Source organism: Passer montanus, unplaced genomic scaffold (genome assembly GCF_014805655.1).
Source record: "Passer montanus isolate IOZ18808 unplaced genomic scaffold, ASM1480565v1 scaffold262, whole genome shotgun sequence".
Taxonomy (NCBI): domain Eukaryota; kingdom Metazoa; phylum Chordata; class Aves; order Passeriformes; family Passeridae; genus Passer; species Passer montanus.
Window position 1 is genome coordinate 135177 of NW_024367284.1, and position 20716 is coordinate 155892.

The 20716-nt window shown below is 36.2% G+C and overlaps 1 protein-coding gene across 1 annotated transcript; it reads right to left on the reverse strand.

Moving 5' to 3' along the window:
• Positions 1–224: 224 nt before the first annotated feature.
• TCF4 (transcription factor 4) lies at positions 225–20711 on the reverse strand (the record flags this gene model as incomplete). Its single annotated transcript, XM_039712300.1, has 9 exons — positions 225–587; positions 2276–2415; positions 4421–4650; positions 6363–6525; positions 8660–8795; positions 11151–11354; positions 13874–13947; positions 17600–17665; positions 20552–20711. Coding segments are annotated over 8 exons (1170 nt in total), but the record flags the coding sequence as incomplete, so codon positions are not given.
• Positions 20712–20716: the final 5 nt, after the last annotated feature.

Here is a 20716-nt window from a genome sequence, read left to right on the forward strand (position 1 = left end):
TTTATTCCAATTTTCCCCCCAATTTTTCCCCAATTTATTCCAATTTTTCCCCCATTTTCCCCCCAATATTTCAGGTTTTTATCCAATTTTTCCCACATTTTATTTCCCTTTTCCCCCATTTTATTCCAATTTTTCCCCAATTTTTCCCAATTTTTCCCCATTTCCCCGCAATTTTCCCAATTTCCCCCATTTTCCCCCCATTTCTCCACTCATTCTCCACCTTCTTTTTCATTTTCCAACATTTTTATTTCATCCCCCCCATTTTCCACCTCCATTTTTCCAAAAAAAACCCAAAATTCCACATTTTTTTAGGCACAAAATCCACAGTGTGGAAGCGACGATCGGGGCAGTCTCTGGCTGCGAAATTCCCACTTTTTCCCCCAAAATTTCCCCCAAATTCGCCCCAAATTTTTGCCCAAATTTTGGGGGAGGAATTTTCAGGCGTCTGCGACCGTGGAATGACTCAGACTTGTCGAGAAATTTCCAGAAAAAAAAACAAAACCAAAAAAAAAACCAAAAAAAAAATTCGATTTTTTTTTACAGGATCCAAGGAAAGAAACGAGAAATGGGAACGGGAATTTCCAGACCTGCAAAAAACCCAAAATTTTGGTTAAAAATTTGCAAATTTTTACAGCTTTTTTGTACATTTTTTACACATTTTATTCTGATTTTTTCCTCAATTTTTCCCCGAATGTTCCCCATTTTTTCCCCACTTTTATCCCAATATTCCTCAATTTTATTCCCATTTTTCCCCGATTTTTTCCCATTTTCACCCAAATTTTCCTCCGTTTTTCCCCATTTTCCCCCTATTTATTCACAAATTTTCCCCCAATTTCCCCCCATTTTTTTCCCATTCTTCCCAATTTTCCCCCAAATTTTCCCTATTTTCCCCCAAATTTCCCCCAATCTTCCCCCAATTTTCTCCAATTTCCCCTCAAATTTCCTCCATTTTTATTCCAATTTTTATTATTTTTCCCCCAAATTTCCCCCAAATTTTTCCCCAATTTCCCCCCCATTTTTATCCCAATTTTCCCCAAAATTTCCTCAAATTTTCCCCCATTTTTTCCCATTTTATTCCAAATTTTTCTCTATTTTTCCCCAATTTTTCCCTAATTTTTCCCCATTTTCCCCCCAAAATTTCCCCAATTTTCCTCCATTTTATTCCAATTTTTCCCCCCATTTTTTGCCCATTTCCCCCCCTTTTTATCCCATTTTCCCCCAATTTTCTTCATTTTTATCCCAATTTTTCCCCATTTTTCCCCATTTTCCCCCAAATTTCCCCCAAATTTTTCCCCAATTTCCCCCCCATTTTTATCCCAATTTTCCCCAAAATTTCCTCAAATTTTCCCCCATTTTTTCCCATTTTATTCCAAATTTTTCTCTATTTTTCCCCAATTTTTCCCTAATTTTTCCCCATTTTCCCCCCAAAATTTCCCCAATTTTCCTCCATTTTATTCCAATTTTTCCCCCCATTTTTTGCCCATTTCCCCCCCTTTTTATCCCATTTTCCCCCAATTTTCTTCATTTTTATCCCAATTTTTCCCCATTTTTCCCCATTTTCCCCCAAATTTCCCCCAATCTTCCCCCATTTTATTCCAATTTCCCCCCAATTTTTTCTCATTTTTCCCCAATTTGCCCTACAAATTTTTGATAATTTTTTCCCAATTTTCCCCCATTTTATTCCAATTTTTCCCCAATTTCCCCCAATTTTTCCCCAAATTTCTCCCAAATTCTCCCCAATTTTTTCCCAATTTTTCATCAAATTTCCTCCTTTTTTATTCCAATTTCCCCCAATTTTCCCCCAGATTTCCCTCATTTTATTCCCAATTTTTCCCAAAAGTTTCCCCAATTTTTTTCCATTTTTCCCCCATTTTCCCCCAATTTTTCCCCATTTTCCCCAATTTTTTCCCCAAATTTCTCCAAATTTTTGCCCAAATTTCCCCCAATTTTGCCCCAATTTTTCCTATTTTTTCCCCCAATTTTCCCTCATTTTTTTCCCCAATTTCCCACAAATTTCCCCCCAAATTTTCCCCATTTCATTCCAATTTTCCCCAAATTTTCCCCAAATTTTCCCCCATTTTTTCCCTTTTCCCCCTCTTTTTCCCCAATTTTTCCCAAATTTTCCTGCATTTTATTCCAATTTTTCCCCAATTTTTATCTCAATTTCCCCCAATTTTATTCCCAATTTTCCCCCAATTTTTTCTCAATTTTCCCCGAAATTTCCCCAGATTTCCCCGTTTTCCCCAGATTTCCCCGTTTTCGCCCCGTTTCCCACCTCTCACATCTGCCCCATGTGGCTGCCGCCGTCGCCCATGGCCGGGTGGGCCCCGGGCAGGGCCAGCGGCGGCGGCTCCGAGGTCACCTTCTCCTCCTCGCGCCGCTTCAGGCACGCCGCCTTGGGGTTCAGGTTCCGCTCTGCGGGGACACGAGAGCTGGGCAACTCCTGCAGGACCTCCAGCCAGGAGAACCCCCTGGAGAACCCCGAAAGTTCCATGGAAATCCTCAAAGGTTTCATGGAGAACTTCCATGGAGAAAAACCCCAAAAGTTCCATGAAAAACATCAAAAGTTCCATGGAGAACCTCAAAAGTTCCATGGAGAACCTCAAAAGTTCCATGGAGAACTTCTATGGAGGAGAAGCCCATGGAGAACCCCAAAAATTCCATGGAAAAACCCAAAAATTCCATGGAGAACCCCAAAAATTTCCATGGAGAACATAAAAAGTTTCCTGGAGAACTTCTCGAGAACTTCCAGGGAGGAGGACCCCATGGAGAACCCCGAAAGCTCCATGGAGAACCCTGAAAATTTCATGGAAAACCCCAAAATTTCCATGGAAAACCCCAAAAATTCCATTGAGAACCTCAAAAATTCCATGGAGATCTTAATGGAGAACTTCTGGAGAACCTTCATGGAGGACTCCATGGAGAACCCCAAAAATTCCATGGAGAACCTCAAATGTTTAATGAAGAACGTCAGAAGTTCCATGGAGAACTTCCATGGAGGAGAACTCCATGAAGAACCCTGAAAATTCCATGGAAAATGGCAAAAATTCCATGGAAAAACCCAAAATTTCCATGGAGAACCCCAACATTTCCATGGAGAACCCCAAAATTTCCATGGAGAACGTAAAAAATTCCATGAAGAACGTCAAAAATTCAATGGAGAACTTCATGGAGAACATCTGGAGAACTTCCAGGGAGGAGAACCCCATGGAGAACCCCAAAAATTTAATGGAAAAACCCAAAACTTTCATGGAAAACATCAAAAATTTTATGGAAATTGTCAAAATTTCCATGGAGAACATCAAAAGTTCCATGGAGAACTTAATGGAGAACTTCGGGAGAATTTCCATGGAGGAGAACTCCATGGAGAACCCCAAAAATTCCATGGAGAACTTCCAGGGAGAAGAACCCCGAAAATTCCATGGAAAACCCCAAAAAATTCCATGAAGAACATCAAACATTCCATGGAAAACTCCAAAACCTTCATGGAAAATACCAAAAGTTCAATGGAGAACTTCTGGAGAACTTCCATGGAGAAGTTCCATGGAGAAGACCAAAAATTCCATGAAGAACTTCATGAAGAACTTCATGGAGAACCCCCCAAATCCTACGGACAAACCCCACCCCAGCCCAGGACCATCACCAACCTCGGACCTGCTGCTCCATGGAAGTTCTCCATGGAATTTGTGGGGTTCTCCATGAAGTTCTCCATGGAAGTTCTCCATGGATGTTCTCCCAAGTTCTCCATGGAAGTTCTCCATGAAGGTTCTATTGAGTTCTCCATTGAGGTTCCTCAAAGTTCATGCAGAACTTGGTAGAACTTCCATTGAGAACTTCATGGAGAACTTCGAAGAACTTCATGGAGAACTTGGTAGAACTTCCATGGATAACTTGGAAAAACTTCCATGAAGAACCTCATGGAGAAATTCATGAAGAACGTCCATGGAGAACTTCCATGGACAACTTCCATAAAGAACTTCCATGGAGAAATTAATGAAGAACCTCATGGAGAACTTCCATGGAGAACTTCATGGGGAACGTCAAATAACTTCCATGGAGAACTTCATGGAGAACTTCCATAGAGAACTTCCATGGAAAACTTTGGAGAACTTCCATGGAGAACTTCATGGAGAATTCCATGGAGAACTTCCATGAAAAACTTAATGGAGAACTTGGTAGAACTTCCATGAAGAACTCTATGGAGAACTTCCATTGAGAACTTCCATGAAGAACTTCATGGAGAACTTGGAGGAACTTCCATGGAGAACTTGGTGGAACTCCATGAAGAACGCCCATGAAGAACTTGGTAGAACTTCCATAAAGAACTCCATGGAGAACTTTGAAGAACTTCCATGGAGAACCTCATGAAGAACCCATGAAGAAGCTCCTGGAGCCCACCCCCCGCAGGTCCATGACCAACCTCGGACCTGCTGCTCCAGGCTGAGGATGACGGCCACGGCCTGGTGCAGGATCAGCAGCTTGGTCTGCGGCTTGTCGCTCTTGAGGTGCAGCTGGACCATCCTGCCCAGCTCCTTGAAGGCCTCGTTGATGTCCCTCACGCGCAGCCGCTCGCGGGCGTTGTTGGCCATGCGCCGCTCCTTCTCGCGCTCGGCCTTCTGCTCCGGGGTCAGGTCCTCGTCGTCGTTATTGCTGCACAAGGTCCAAAACAACGTTCTAATCTCGTGTCCACCTCGGGTTGTCCACCATGGTTGGAGAAGATCACAAATTCCATGGAGAACTTCATGGAGAACTTCATGGAGAACTTCATGGAGAACATTGAAGAACTTCTCCACAGAAGTTCTCCATGGAGTTTGTGGTGTTCTCCATGGAAGTTCTACCAAGTTCTCCATGAAGTTCTTCATGAAGTTCTCCACGGAAGTTCCTCTAAATTCATGAGGAACTTGGAAAACTTCCATGATAAACTTCATGAAGAACTTCCATGGAGAACACCAAAACCTCCATGGAGAACTTCTGTGGAGAAGTTCTTCAATGTTCTCCATGAAGTTCTCCATGAACTTCTCCACGGAAGTTCTCCATGGAAGTTCCTCTAAACTCATGAAGAACGTGGAAGAACGTCCATGGAGAACTGCATGGAGAACTGCATGGAGAACCCGGAAGAACTTCTCCATGGAAGTTCTCCATGGAGGCTTCGGTGTTCTCCATGAAGTTCTCCATGAAGTTCTCCATGAAGTTCTCCATTTTTTCCTGAGTTTTCCCTTTTTTTCTCTCATTTTTTGCCATTTTCCCTCCAATTTTCCCCAATTTCTCCCAAATTTTCCCCAAAATTTTTCCTTTTTTTTTTCTGAATTTTCCCCCCAATTTTTTCCATTTTATTCTCATTTTTTCCCCAATTTTCCCCAATTTTTCCCCTATTTCCCCAAATTTTCCCTCCAATTTTTCCCTTGTTTTTCTGATTTTCTCCCCATTTTTCCCCAATTTTTCTCCATTTTTTCCCATTTTTTCTGGTTTTTTTCCCCCATTTTCGCCCCAATTTTCCCCCAATTTTTCCTCATTTTCCCCCAATTTTTCCCCAATTTCCCCCAATTTTTTCCATTTTATTCTCATTTTTTCCCCAAATTTTTCCCAATTTTCCCCCATATTTTGCCCCATTTCCCCCCAATTTTATTTCCATTTTTTCTCTGATTTTGCCCATTTTTTCTGAATTTTTATCCAATTTTTCCCCATTTTTCCCCATTTTTTCCTCATTTTTTCCCCATATTCCCCCAATTTTTCTCCGATTTCCCCCATTTTTTTTCAAATTTCCCCAATTATTTGTTTCCCATTTTCCCCTTTTTTCCCCCATTTCCCCTCTCCCGTTCCCCAGATCTTGACCCAGTTCTGCCCTTGACCTCCTTCTTCTCCTCCTCCAACTTTGTCAAATTTTGCCCAAATTTCCCCCAATTTCCCCCAATTTTATTTCCATTTCTTTCTCCGATTTTTCCCATTTTTTTCTGAATTTTTTCCCCAATTTTTTCCCAATTTTCCCCCAATTTTTCTCCGATTTTTTCTCTAATTTTCCCCAATTTTTCCCCATTTTATTCTCATTTTTTCCCCTATTTTCCCCCATTTTTTCTCCATTTTATTCTCATTTTTTCCCCATTTTTTCCCCGTATTTTCCCCAATTTTTCTCCGATTTCCCCCATTCTTTTTAGAATTTTCCCCAGTTTTTTTCCCATTTTTCCCCTATTTTTCCCCATTTTTTCTCCATTTTATTCTCATTTTTCCCCATGTTTTCCCCATTTTCCCCAATTTTAGTGGGATGTTTTCCATTTGCCCGCATTCTGCCCATTTCTGCTGCGATTGCCCGTTTTCGGTGTCCCCGGCTTGTCCCCCCCCGCTGTGCCGCTCCCCTCTCCCGTTACCTAGATCTTGACCTAGTAATGGCCTTGATGTCCTTCTTGTCGTCGTCCAGCTTCTTGTCGTCGTTGCCCTTGGGCTCGCGCAGGTTCTCGTCGGCCTCGTCGTCGGACTTGATGTCGGAGCTGCCCGAGGAGGCGCCGTGCGGCTGCAGGGCGCCGGCCGCGCCTGGAACGCGGGGCCGTCAGCGCCGCGCTGCCGGCTCGCTGCGCCCCGCCTTTGCCGCGCTTCTCCAGCTTCTCGCCACTTTTTAGCATGTTCTATCAATTTTCTGCCCCTTTTTTCCTCATTTTATCCCCAATTCTCCCCAGTTTTTTCCCCATTTTTTCCACCTTTTTCCCAATCATTTCCCATTTTTCCTGATTTCTTCCCCATTTTTTAGCATTTTTTTTTCAATTTTTTCCCATTTTTCCCCATTTTTTCCACCTTTTTCCCAATCATTTCCCATTTTTCCTGATTTCTTCCCCATTTTTTAGCATTTTTTTTCAAATTTTTGCCCATTTTTCCCAATTTTTTCTCCAATTTTTCCCAATTTTTCCCCAATCTTTTTCCACTTTTTCCCCATTTCTTCATTATTTTACCCCCAATTATTTCCCCATTTTCCCCCAATTTTTCCCATTTTTCTCAAATTTTTCCCCAATTTTCCCCAATATTTTGCCCATTCTTCCCATTTTTTCATCATTTTATGCAAATTTTCCCCCATTTTTTCTCAATTTTTTCCCCATTTTTCCTATTTTTTTCTGATATTTTTTCTGATTTTTTCCCAATTTTTCCTCATTTTTTACCAATTTTTTCCCATTTTTGCCCATTTTCCCCCATTTTTTCCCCATTTTTTTCTGGTTTTTCCCCATTTATTTATCTTTTTTTTTTAATTTTTCCCCAGTTTTTCCCAATTTTTCCCCAATTATTTCCCATTTTTCCTGATTTTTCCCATTTTTTTAGCATTTTTTGCCAATTCTTTGTCCCCAGTTTTTATCCCAGATTTGATCTCGGAGCTGCCCGAGGAGGCGCTCGGCCCCTGCAGGGCCCCAGCAATTCCTGAGAAATCCACTTTTGGGTTCAAAAAGAAATTTTTTTCCCATTTTTTCCTGATTTTTCCCTTTTTTTAGTATTTTTAATCAAATTTATGCCCATTTTGCCCAGTTTTTTTCCCAATTTTTCCCCCGATTTTCCTTATTTTAATCCAAATTTTTCCCAAATTTTTCTCATTCCCCCCAATTTTGAAGAATTTTTGGGGGAATTTTTGGGGAATTTTTGGGATTTTTTTTATTTTTGGAGAATTTTAGGGGAATTTTTGGGGAGTTTTGGGGATTTTGGGGGGAATTTTTGGGGAATTTTTGGGTAATTTTGGTGAATTTTTTGGGATTTTCTTAGGAATTTCTGGAAATTTTTTAGGATTTTTTTGGGAATTTCTGGGGGCAGTTTGGAGGAATTTTTTGGGATTTTTTTTGAATTTTTGGGAAATTTTTGGGGAATTTCTGGGAAATTTTTGGGGCATTTTTAGGAATTTTTTGGGAATTTTTTGAAGAATTTTTGGGAGAATTTTTGAGGAATTTTTGGGAATTTTTTTTACAAATTTTTGGGGAAATTTTTTGACAAATTTTTGGGAAATTTTTTTTAAATTTTCTGGGAATTTTTGGGAAATTTTTGGAAATTTTTGGGGAATTTTTGGGAATTTTTTTGGGCATTTTTTTTTAGGAATTTTTTGGGGAGTTTTTGGGAATTTTTTGACAAATTTTTGGGCAATTTTTGGGCAATTTTTTGGGGGAGTTTGGGGCGAATTTTTGGGCAATTTTAAGGAAATTTTTTGCTAATTTTTGGGGAATTTTGGGGGGAATTTTTGGGAAATTTTTGGATTTTTTGTGGATTTTTGTGGAATTTTGGGGAATTTTTTGGGAATTTTTTTGGAATTTTTTGGGGCATTTTTGGGGAAATATTTGGGGAATTTTTGGGGATTTTTTTTTTTTAACGATTTTGTGGAAATTTCGCGGAGAATTTTTTGGGGGGATTTTTGGCAGATTTTTGAGGATTTTTTGGGGAATTTTTTTTAATTCTTGTGAAATTTTTGGGAAATTTTGGGCATTTTTTGAGGAATTTTTGGGGGAACTTTGGGGTAAATTTTGGGGGAATTTTGGGGGAATTTTTAAAATTTTTTTTCATTTTTTGGGGAATTTTGGGGGAATTTTTGAGGAATTTTTTGCAATTGTTTTGATTTTTTGGGGGGATTTTTGGGGAATTTTTGTTTTGTTTTTTTTTTTTTTTAATTTTTGGGGACTTTGGGGGGATTTCTGGGAATTCTCACCCCTGTAGGGATCCTGGCTGGGGTTGAGCTCCGGCGACGTCGCCGACGGCACCGGCAGCGTCGGCACCGGCACCTGGCTGGGCACCAAGGAGTGGCTGCCCCGGAGGCCGACGGCGTCCTCTCGGTGAGCTCCCACCTGGAAAGGCCAAAATTCAGGAAATCCCAAATCCCTAAATCCCAAAAAGTCAAAATCCCCAAATGTTAAAATCCCAAAAAGGCAAAATCGTAAATTTCACGAAATCCCAAAAACCCAAAAAGCTCAAAAATGAAAAATTCCAAATCTGAGAAAGGCCCAAATCCCCAATTCCAGGAAATCCCAAATCCCAAAAAGCCAAAATCCCAAAAATCCCAAAAATCCCAAAGCCCACATTCCAGGAAATGCCAAAATCGTAAATTTCAGGAAATCCCAAAAATGGAAAATTCGAATTTCTTAAAGCCGCGAATTCCAGGAAAACCCAAAAACCCAAAATCCAGAAAATCCCAAAAATCCCAAAAACCCGAAGCCCAAAATCCCAAAAATCCCAAAATCCCAAAAATCCCAAAAACCCAAAGCCCAAAATCCCAAAACTCCCAAAATCCCAAAAAGTCACAATCCAAAAATCCCAAAACCTCAAAATCGTAAATTTCAGGAAATCCCAAAACCGGGAAATTTGAATCTCAGAAGGACCCGAATTCCACGAAATCCCAAAATCCCAAAATCCAGAAAATTCCAAATTCCAAAAAGACAAAATTCCAAAATCTTTAATCTCAAGAAATCCCAGAATAAAAAAAAAACTCCCTGAAAAGTCCCCAAAAAATCCCCAAAATTTCCCAAAAAAACCCCCCTTAATCCCCAAAAAAATCCCCCAAAATTCTCTAAAATTCTGCCAAAAATCCCCCAAAAATCTCAAAAATCCCCCCCAAAAATCCCAAAAAAATCCATAAAAATTGCACAAAAAATCCCCCCCAAATTTCCTTAAAAGTTCCCAAAAAATCTCCAAAAATCCCACCAAAAGTCCTAAAAAAAATCTCCAAAAATTCCCCCCCACAAAAAAAAACCACCAAAAAACCCCCAAAATCCCCCCCGCAAAAAATAAAAAAAATCCCCAAAAAATGCCCAAAATTTCCAAAAAAATCCCAAAAAAATCTCCAAAAATTTCCCTGAAAATCCCCCCAAAAAATCACCAATTTTTTTTCATTTTTCCCCAATTTTTCTCCATTTCCCCCCATTTTTTCCTCCAATTTTCCCCCATTTTTTTCTCCATTTTCTCCACCATTTTGTCCCCAATTTTCCACCCTTTTTTCCCGAATTTTTTTCCATTTTGTCCCATTTTTTCCGGATTTTTTCCCCAATTTTCCGCCATTTCCCCCCCCAATTTTCCACCATTTTCTCTGCCATTTTGGCCCCAGTTTCCCGCCATTTTTCCTCCATTTTGTCCCCAGTTTCCCGCCATTTTGTCCCCATTTTCCCACCATTTTGTGCCCATTTGTCTTCTATTTTGTGCGCCATTTTATCCCCAATTTCCCGCCATTTTTCCTCCATTTTGTCACCACTTTTTCGCCATTTTCCTCTCCATTTGTCCGCCATTTTGTCCTCATTTTCCCGCCAATTTTGTCCCAAATTTTCCTCCATTTTGTGCACCATTTTGCTCCCAATTTTCCACCAATTTGCTCCCAATTTTCCGCCATTTTCTCCCTAATTTTCCTCCATTTTCCCACCATTTTGTTTGCCATTTTGACCACAATTTTCCTCCATTTTGTCCCATTTTTCCGCCATTTTCTCCCTAATTTTCCTCCATTTTCCCACCATTTTGTTTGCCATTTTGACCCCAATTATCTGCCATGTTGTCCCCATTTCTCTACCATTTTGTCCCCAATTTTCCGCCCTTTTGTCCCCAATTTTCCGTCATTTTCTCCCTAATTTTCCTCCATTTTTCCACCATTTTGTTTGCCATTTTGACCACAATTTTCCTCCATTTTGTCCCATTTTTCTGCCATTTTTTCCCTATTTTTACGCCATTTTCCCACCATTTTGTCCACAATTTTGTCCCTAATTTTCCACCATTTTGTCCCAAACTTTCCTCCATTTTGTCCACCATTTTGTCCCTAATTTCCCGCCATTTTTCCTCCATTTTGGCACCACTTTTCCGCCATTTTCCCCCCCATTTGTCCACCCTTTTGCCCCCAATTTTTCTGCCATTTTGTCCTCATTTGTTCTCCATTTTGTCCTCCATTTTGTCCCAAATTTTCCACCATTTCTCTCCCAATTTTCCGCCATTTTGTCTGCCATTTTGTTTCCCATTTTCCTCCATTTTGTCCACCATTTTGTCCTCAATTTTCTGTCATTTTGTCTCCATTTTGTCCGCCATTTTCCCCCATTTTTCCTCCATTTGCCCGCCATTTTGTTTCCAATCGTCTGCCATTTTGCCCCCAATTTTCCGCCATTTTGTCCACCATTTTGTCCCAAATTTTCCCCACTTTTTCCCCATTTTTTTCAAATGTTCCCCCTCACCATCAAGGAATGTCTCTGGCCCAGCAGCCCGCTCCCGTAGCCCCCAGCCAGGGTGGCCACGGCCCCGTTGTGGGTGGCCCCGATGATGGCGGCCATGTCGCCGTGGCCGCCGGTGGCCATGGCGGTGGCCGGGCCCACGGCGTGGTTCCGAAGGACGTGGATGGCGTCGTCCAGGCGCTCCAGGCGGTCCTCGATGCGGCTCTGCTAAAAGGGGAAAAAAAGAAAAAATTCAGATTTTTTGGTCAAAATTTGGGATTTTTGATGGAGATTTTTAGGGAATTTTATGGGAATTTTTTTGCATTTTTTACTGAATTTTTAAACATTTTTGGGGAATTTTTTGAGGATTTTTTGAGAACGTTTCAGGATTTTTTAAGGATTTTTAAAAATTTTTTAAGATTTTTTGGGGGTTCTTTTGGAATTTTTGACAATTTTTCAAGATTTTTTTGGGGAATTTTTTGAGGATTTTTTGAGAACGTTTCAGGATTTTTTAAGGATTTTTAAAAATTTTTTAAGATTTTTTGGGGGTTCTTTTGGAATTTTTGACAATTTTTCAAGAATTTTTTGGGGAATTTTTTTGAGAAGTTTTTCAGGATTTTGGCAATTTTTTTGAAGATTTTTTGAGCATTTTTAGGGGATTTTAAAAGATTTTTTTAGGATTTTTATAGGATTTTGTGGGGATTTTTTCAGGATTTTTTTGAGGATTTAAAAAAATTTTTTTGGAAATTTCTGAGGATTTTTATTTGGAATTTTATAGGATTTTCATGGGGATTTTGTGGGAATTTTTTGAGATTTTTCAGATTTTTTCTGGATTTTATGGGGAATTTTTTGTTGTTTTTAGATTTTTTTTAAGACTTTTAATGGGATTTTTAAAGGAGTTTTTAAACTTTATTTTTAGTGGATTTTTATGAGGTTTTTATAATTTTAAAATTTTTTGGGGGTTGATTTTTGGGGTGTTATTTTAAGGATTTTTTTTAAATTTTATGGAAATTTTTTTTGATTACTTGGGATTTTTATGGGGAAGTTTTGGGGATTTTTAAAAGATTTTTGGGATTTTTTTTTTTTAATTTTTTCTTTTAATTTTATGGAAATTTTTTTGGATTACTTGGGATTTTTATGGGGAATTTTTGGGGATTTTTAAAAGATTTTTGGGATTTTTTTTTTAAATTTTTCTCAGATTTTTCGGGATTTTTTCCTCAAATTTTCCAGGATTTTTCTGGGATTTTTTAGATTTTTTCCTGAATTTTCCAGGAATTTTCAGGGATTTTTAAAGGGGTTTTTTTCCAAGATTTTTTTAGGATTTTTCTGGGAATTTTTCCTCAATTTTTCAGGATTTTCCTGATATTTTTTTTTTAATTTTCCTGAATTTTTTCACAATTTTTTCTCAGATTTTTTGGGATTTTTTCCTCAAATTTTTCAGGATTTTTCTGGGATTTTTTTTATTTTTTCCTGAATTTTCCAGGAATTTTCAGGGATTTTTAAAGGGGTTTTTTTCCAAGATTTTTTTAGGATTTTTCTGGGAATTTTTCCTCAATTTTTCAGGATTTTCCTGATATTTTTTTTTAAATTTTCCTGAATTTTTTCACAATTTTCCTGGAATTTTTCCAGGATTTTTTTAAATTTTCCCAGAAATTTTTTGGCATTTTTTGTGAATTTTCTGGAATTTTCCCAGGAATTTTCTCCTCTCTCACCACCAAAACCCCATCAGCAAAACTTGGAAAAACCCCCCAAAAAAAAGATGAAAAAAACCCAAAAATGGAACAAAAAATGAGAATTTTTTGACGCCAAAAACCCCTCAAAAACACCCCCAAAATCCACCTAATTAACACTTAATTAGTGCCTAATTAACTCCCAACAAATACTTAATTATGCCTGGATAATTAAGCATTCATGAATAATTAATTATGTGCTAATTAAGGAGTTTTGATCTTGATGATCCCCAATAAATTCCAGCTTTTTTGACCCTGAACCAAATAATTAATGCCTAATTAATGACTAATTAACGAATGATTAATGCCTAATTAATGAGTAATAAATGCCTGATTAATGGCTGGTTACGTATCCATTCACTAATTATTAATTAGTCATTAATTAAGATAGACACGGTTTGTTAAGGAAGTTCCACCCCAAAAATTTAAACAAATTTCTGCTTTTCAAACCCAAAGCTGAATAATTAATGGCTAGTTAATGTCTAATTAATGTCTAACAACTGCCTGATTAATGGTTGAATAATTAGCCATTTGTGAATAACTAATGAGGCATTAATTAGTTAATCGGGAGGCTACTAATTAAGGAGCTTCAACCCCATTTAACTAACTAAATTCCCACTTTTTTGACCCAAAAAAGGCCTAATTAATGCTTAATTAATGACTAATTGAAGAGCTATTAATGAGCCATTAATTAGCCACTAATCAATTAACAAAGAAGCCACTAATTAAGGAATTTCAGTCTCAATTAACCCCTTAAATTCCCACTTTTATGAGTGAGAAAACTGCCTAATTAATGCTTAATTGTTGATTAATTAATGAGTCATTTATGAGGCACGAACGAGGCGTTAACTCATTAACAGAAATGCTGCTAATTAAGGAATTTCAATGCAACTTAACCAAATAAATTCTGGCTTTTTTCACCAAAAACCAGAGCAATTAACGGCGTAATTGACGAGTAATGAAGGCGGCGATGGCCGAGCTGCTAACGAGGGCGCTAATGAACTCATTAACACCTACCAAGGAGTGCAAGGGCCCCTCGTAATTGGGAGATGAAGACGCCTGACCTCCATTCCGAGCCCAAGCAGCTGTCCCTGCTAACGAGGAAAAGCCTAATTAGCGTCGGTAACGCGGGGGGGGGGTTCCCGCCAAAAATCCGGGCTTTTCCCGCCAAAATTTGGGGGGGTTCCCGCCAAACTGGAGGGGGAAAAGGCGGGAAAATTGGGGATTTCCCGCCAAAATTTGGGATTTTCCCGCCAAAATTTGGTGAAAAAAAGCGGGAAAATTGGGGATTTCCCGCCAAAAACTGGGTTCATTTCCCGCCAAAATCTGGTAATTTCCTGCCAAAACTTGGGTTCGTTTCCTGCCAGAATTTTTGGGTTTCCCGCCAAAATTGGGGTTCTTTTCCCGCCAAAATTTGGTGAAAAAAAGGCAAGAAAATTGGAGTTTCCTGCCAAAATTTGGGATTTTCCCGCCAAAATTTGGGTTTAAAAAGTGGGGAAATTGGGTATTCCCGCCAAAATTTGGTGGAAAAAAGGCAGGAAAATTGGAGTTTCCCGCCAAAATTTGGGTTCATTTCCCGCCAAAATCTGGTAATTTCCTGCCAAAACTTGGGTTCGTTTCCTGCCAGAATTTTTGGTTTTCCCGCCAAAATTGGGGTTATTTTCCCGCCAAAATTTGGTGGAAAAAAGGCGGGAAAATTGGTGGTTCCTGCAAAAATTTGGGGGTTTCCCGCCAAAATTCGGGTTCTTTTCCCGCCAAAATTCTGTATTTTCTAGCCAAAATTGAGGGGAAAAAGGCGGGAAAATTGGGGGTTCCCGCCAAAATTCGGGTTCTTTTCCCGCCAAAATTTGGTGGAAAAAAGGCGGGAAAATTGGAGTTTCCCGCCAAAATTTGGGATTTTCCCACCAAAATCAGGGTTTGCTGCCAAATGTTGGGTTCTTTTCCCGCCAAAATTCGGGATTTTCCGGCCAAAATTGAGGGGAAAAAGGCGGGAAAATTGGTGGTTCCTGCAAAAATTTGGGGGTTTCCCGCCAAAATTCGGGTTCTTTTCCCGCCAAAATTTGGTGGAAAAAAGAGGTGGGAAAATTGGGATTTCCGGCCAAAATTTGGGGATTTCCGGCCAAAATTTGGGTTCTTTTCCCACCAAAATTTTTGGTTCTCCTGCCAAAATTTGGTGAAAAAAAAGCGGGAAAATTGGGGTTTCCCGCCAAAATTTCCGAGGGTTTTTCCAACAGAAATCCTCAAAATATTAGAAAAAAAAATTCAAATTATTTTGGGACAAAAAGGGTAAAAATTGAGGAAAAAATTTCAGATTTTTTGGGGAAAAATTGTAAAAAATTGGGGTAAAAATTGGGGAGAAATGGTAAAAAATTTTTGGGGAAAATTGAAAATATTTGGGGAAAAAATGGTTAAAAGTTGGGAAAAATATCCTTAAAAAATTGTGGAAAATATGGAAAAAAAATCTGAAAAAATTCTCAGAAAATTTGAATTATTTGGGGGCAGAAATCTTAAAAAAAATGGAAAAAATTTCAAATTTTTGGGGAAAAATCCACAAAATTTTGGGGAAAAAATTTAATTTATTTGAGGAGGAAAAGGCTAAAAATTGGGGGGAAAATTCAAATTATTTTGGGAATAATTCCTAAAAAATTGGAGAAAAGACTGGGAAATAAACCCTAAAAAAATGGGGAAAAAATTTCAAATTTTTGGGGAAAAAAATTGAATTTTTTTGGACAATAAATCCAACTTTTTGGGAATAATTCCCAAAAACTTGGGGCAAAATCCCTAAAAATTTGGGGGGGTGAAAATTCAAATTATTTTGAGAAAAAAAAATTTGGAAAAAAATCAAAATTTTTTGAGAGAAAAAAAGGATTTTTGGGGGAAAAATTCCAAATTTTGGTGGAATAATTCTTAAATATTTGGGAGCAAATCCTTAAAATTTTGGGGAAAAATTTTCCATTTTTTTCTATGAAAAAAAATCAATATTTTTGGAAAAAGAAGTCCAAACTTTATGAGAATTATTCCTTAAAATGTGGGGAAAAAATCCCTAAAATTTGAGAAAAAAATTCAAATTATTTTGAGAAAAAAAATCACATTTTTCTGAGATGAAAATTGATTTTTTGGGAAAAAATCCCAAAGTTTTTGGGAAAAAAATCTGAATTTTTTGGGGAAAAAATCCCTCAAATTTTGTGCAAAAACCCAGATTATTTTGAGAGAAAAATCAATTTATTTTGAGAAAAAAAAAATCGATTTTTTGCGGAAAAAAAAATTGAAATTTTGGGGGAAAAACATCTCAATTTTTGGAGAATTATTCCCAATATTTTTGGATAAAAACCCTCCAAATTTGTTGAAGAAAATTCAAGTTATTTTGAGAAAAAATACAAATTACTTTATGAAAAAAATCCATTATTTATAAGAAAACATCAAGGGGTTTTTTTGGGAAATAAAGCCTAAAAAATAGGAGAAAAACCCTGGATTTTTTGATGAAAAAATTCAATTTATTTGGGGAAAAAATCAAATATTTTTGGGGGAAAAAACCGATTTTTTGGGGGAAAAGAATTGGAATTTTTAGGGAAAAAAAGCCAAATTTTTGGGGAAATAAATCCTAAAAATTTGGGGAAAAACCTTGAAATATTTTAAGAAAAAATTCAATTTATGTTCACAAAAAAACAAATTTTTTTGGGAGAGAAATTCCAATTTTTCTGAGAAAGAAAATAGGAAATTTTTTGGACAAAAATCTGAATTTTTAGGTAAAAACACCTCAAAATTTGGGAGAAAAAAATCCTAAAAATTAGCAGGAAAAATTCAAATTACTTGGGGAAAAATTCAATTTATTTTGGGGAAAAAATTATAATTTTGGGGGGAAAAAATCAAAATTTTTGGGGAAAATATTCCATTTTTTGGGGGGAAAAAAATTAGAATTTTTTTGGGAATAAATTCTAAAAACTTGGGGGAAAAACCCTGAACTTTTTTTGGAAAAAATTCAATTAATTTGGGTTAAAAAATCCAATTTTTGAGGGAAAAAATTCAATTTATTTGGAAAAAAAATAGATTTTTTTGGGAAAATATTGGAATTTTTTAGGGAAAAAAATTCGAATTTTTTGGGAAATAATGCCTAAAAATTTTTGGGAAAAAATTCAATTTATTTGGAAAAAAAATAGATTTTTTTGGGAAACTATTGGAATTTTTTAGGGAAAAAAAATTCGAATTTTTTGGGAAATAATGCCTAAAAATTTTTGGGAAAAAATTCAATTTATTTTCACAAAAAACCAAATTTTTTTGGGGAGAGAAATTCCAATTTTTTTGGAAAAAAATTTGAATTTTTGGGTAAAAACCCTTCAAAATCTGGGAGAAAAAAAAATCCTAAAAATTCAATTTATTTTGGGAAAAAAAATTCGATTTATTTTGGGAAAAAAATCAAAATTTTGGGGGAAAATATTCCATTTTTTGGGGGGAAAAAATAGGAATTTTTAGGGAAAAAAATTCGAATTTTTTGGGAAATAATTCCTAAAAATTTTTGGGAAAACCCTGAAATTTTTTGGGAAAAAATTCCATTTATTTGGGGAAAAAATTCAATATTTTTGGGGAAAAAATGGAATTTTTTAAGAAAAAAATCCAATTTTTTTTTATTTTTTCAAGATATTTTGGGGATAAAATCAGGGAATTTTGGGGACTAAAAATTGATTTTTTTGGGTTCAAATTGGGGGATTTTGGGTCAAAATTTGGGATGAAAAAAAAGCCACCAACCTGCGAGAGAAGGGGGAGAGCCGACGGGAGTGGAGGGGTTGGAGGGGAAGCTGCTGTTGGTGTGATCTGGAGAATAAATCTTGCAGAGAGAGACAGTGAACGTGCAAATCTATGCAGAGGCATGCAAATCAGATGCAGATTTATGCAAATGAACCGACGTTAGAAAAATGAAAGGCAGCTGCTGATGGACTGATTGGAGGAGTTTTGGGGAAATTTTTTGAGTTTTGAGGAGTTTTTTTAGGGAATTTTCTTGGGGTTTTTTTTGAGGAATTTTGGGGAATTTGGGGGGATTTTTTGGAAAAAAATTTAAACCAATTTCGAAGGATTTTTTGGTGAATTTTTGAGGATTTCTTGTGAATTTTTGGGGACTTCATTACAATTGGTGAATTTTTGGGGATTTTTTGGTGATTTTTTGGTTTTTTTTTTTTCTTAAATTTTTTGTCCGTTTTTGTGGAATTTTTAATGATTTTTTAAAATTTTTTTTGTGATTTTTTCAGGGAATATTTTGTTTTTGAGGAGTTTTTTTAGGGAATTTTCTTGGGGTTTTTTTTGAGGAATTTTGGGGAATTTGGGGGGATTTTTTGGAAAAAAATTTAAACCAATTTCGAAGGATTTTTTGGTGAATTTTTGAGGATTTCTTGTGAATTTTTGGGGACTTCATTACAATTGGTGAATTTTTGGGGATTTTTTGGTGATCTTTTGTTATTTTTTTCTTAAATTTTTTGTCCATTTTTGTGGAATTTTTAATGATTTTTTAAAATTTTTTTTGTGATTTTTTCAGGGAATATTTTGTGAATTTTTAAGGATTTTTTTGGGGAATTTTGCTGAATTTTTTACAATTTTTTGGGAATTTTTTTGGAATTTTTGGTGTTCCTTTTTTTTGCAAATTTTGAAGATTTTTTTATTTTTAAATGAATTTTTGGGAAAATTTTGGGGATTTTTTGTATTTTTGGGAAATGTTTTGAGAGTTTTTGGGAATTTTGGGGGAATTTCTGGGGAAATTTTTGTTGGTTTTTTGGGGAATTTTTTTTGGTTTTTGCTGATTTTTAGAGATCTTTTTTGGAAATTTTTTAGGGATTTTGGGGGGATATTTTTGAAATTTTTTGTGCATTTTTGAGGGACTTTTTGGGGATTTTTGGGGAACTTTTGGGATTTTTTTGGGGATTGTTTTGGAGAATTTTAAAAGGAATTTTTGAGGATTTTTGGGGATTTTTTGAGAATTTTGGGGGTTTTTTTGGTAAATTTTGAAGATTTTTTTTATTTTGGAATGAATTTCTGGGAAATCTTTGGGGAGTTTATTTTTTGTTTTTTGCTGACTTTATGGGAATTTTTTTGGAAATTTTTGGGGATTTTGAGGGGATATTTTTGAAAAGTTTTTGCTAATTTTTGAGGGACTTTTTGGGGATATTTTGGGAATTTTCTTGGGTTTTTTTAAGGAATTTTGGGATCTTTTGGGAAATTATTTGGAGTTTTGGGGATCTTTAAGGAGAATTTCAAACAGAATTTTTGAGGATTTTTTTGAGAATTTCTTAGGGAATTTTTGAGAAATTTTGGGGGATTTTTTTATTTTTGTGGAATTTTGGGAGATTTTTTGGGGATTTTGGGGGGACTTTTTGGGGGATTTTTTGGAGATTTTTTAAGAATGTTTTTGGGGATTTTTGAGAATTTCTTAGGGTTATCTTTTCAAATATTTGGGGGTTTTTTGGTGAAATTTGAGTATTTTTTTATTTTTAAATGAATTTTTTGGGAAATTTTGGGGGATTTTGGGGAAGTTTTTGGGTTTTTGGGGAATTTTTTGGTGATTTTTGAGGATTTCTTTGGGAAATTTTTGGGAGGTTTTGGTATTTTTGGGGGGGATTTTTTGAATCTTTTTGTGATTTTTTTCCAGGATTTTTTGAGGGTTTTTTTGTGAATTTTTTTGGTCATTTTTTCAAGAATTTTTGTGAATTTTTTTGGAATTTTTTGAAGAATTTTGGGTATCTTTTTGGAATTTAAAAAATTTTTTGTGAAATTTTTAACAGTTTTTTGGGGAATTTTGTGAATTACTTGGGATTTTTTGTCATTTTTTCAGGATTTTTGGTAAATTTTTCAGGAATTTTTTGTGATTTTTTTACAATTTTTTGGTGAATTTTTTTGTGAATTTTTGGGGTTTTTTTTTAACTTTTTTTGTGAATTTTTTTTGATTTTTTGTCATTTTTTCCGAATTTTTTAATAAATTTTTTTACCATTTTCTGTAAATTCTTTGGGGAATTTCTCGTGATTTTTTTACATTTTTTATGAATTTTTTGTGTATTTTACAAGATTTTTGAAAAATTTTTGGTGAATTTTTGGTGCAATTTTTTACGATTTTTTGTGAATTTTAAAAAATTTTTAATGATTTTTTTGTGAATTTTTGGGGAATTTTTTACAATTTTTTGAGAATTTTTGGGGAATTTTTTTTTACAATTTTTTGTGAATTTTTTTCAATTTTTTGAGAATTTTTTTGTGATTTTTTTTACGAATTTTTGTGAATTTTTGGGGAATTTTTTGGGACTTTTGTAGGACTTGTCAGGACATTCCCCGCTCCCGTCGCCATTAACCAAATTTTTTACGATTTTTTGTGAATTTTTAAAAATTTTTTATGATTTTTTGGTGAATTTTTGGTGCAATTTTTTACGATTTTTTGTGAATTTTAAAAAATTTTTAATGATTTTTTTGTGAATTTTTGGGGAATTTTTTTACAATTTTTTGTGAATTTTTAAAAATTTTTTATGATTTTTTGGTGAATTTTTTTACAATTTTTTGTGAATTTTTAAAAATTTTTTATGATTTTTTTGTGAATTTTTGGGGAATTTTTTTACAATTTTTTGTGAATTTTTGGGGAATTTTTTGGGACTTTTGTAGGACTTGTCAGGACATTCCCCGCTCCCGTCGCCATTAAGCCCCAATTAAAACCTAATGAGGTTTCCTTACGGATGCCAACGCCTTTCCCAGAGCGTCCCCGGTCTGGGAGCTGCCCCCGGCCCCGCCTCGGGCTGGAAACACCAACAGACAAATCCACAGTGGGGTCAGAGCGACCCCAAGGCGCCGAGAGAACCCCACAGCGCCGAGAGAACCCCAAAGCCCAGAGAAACCCCA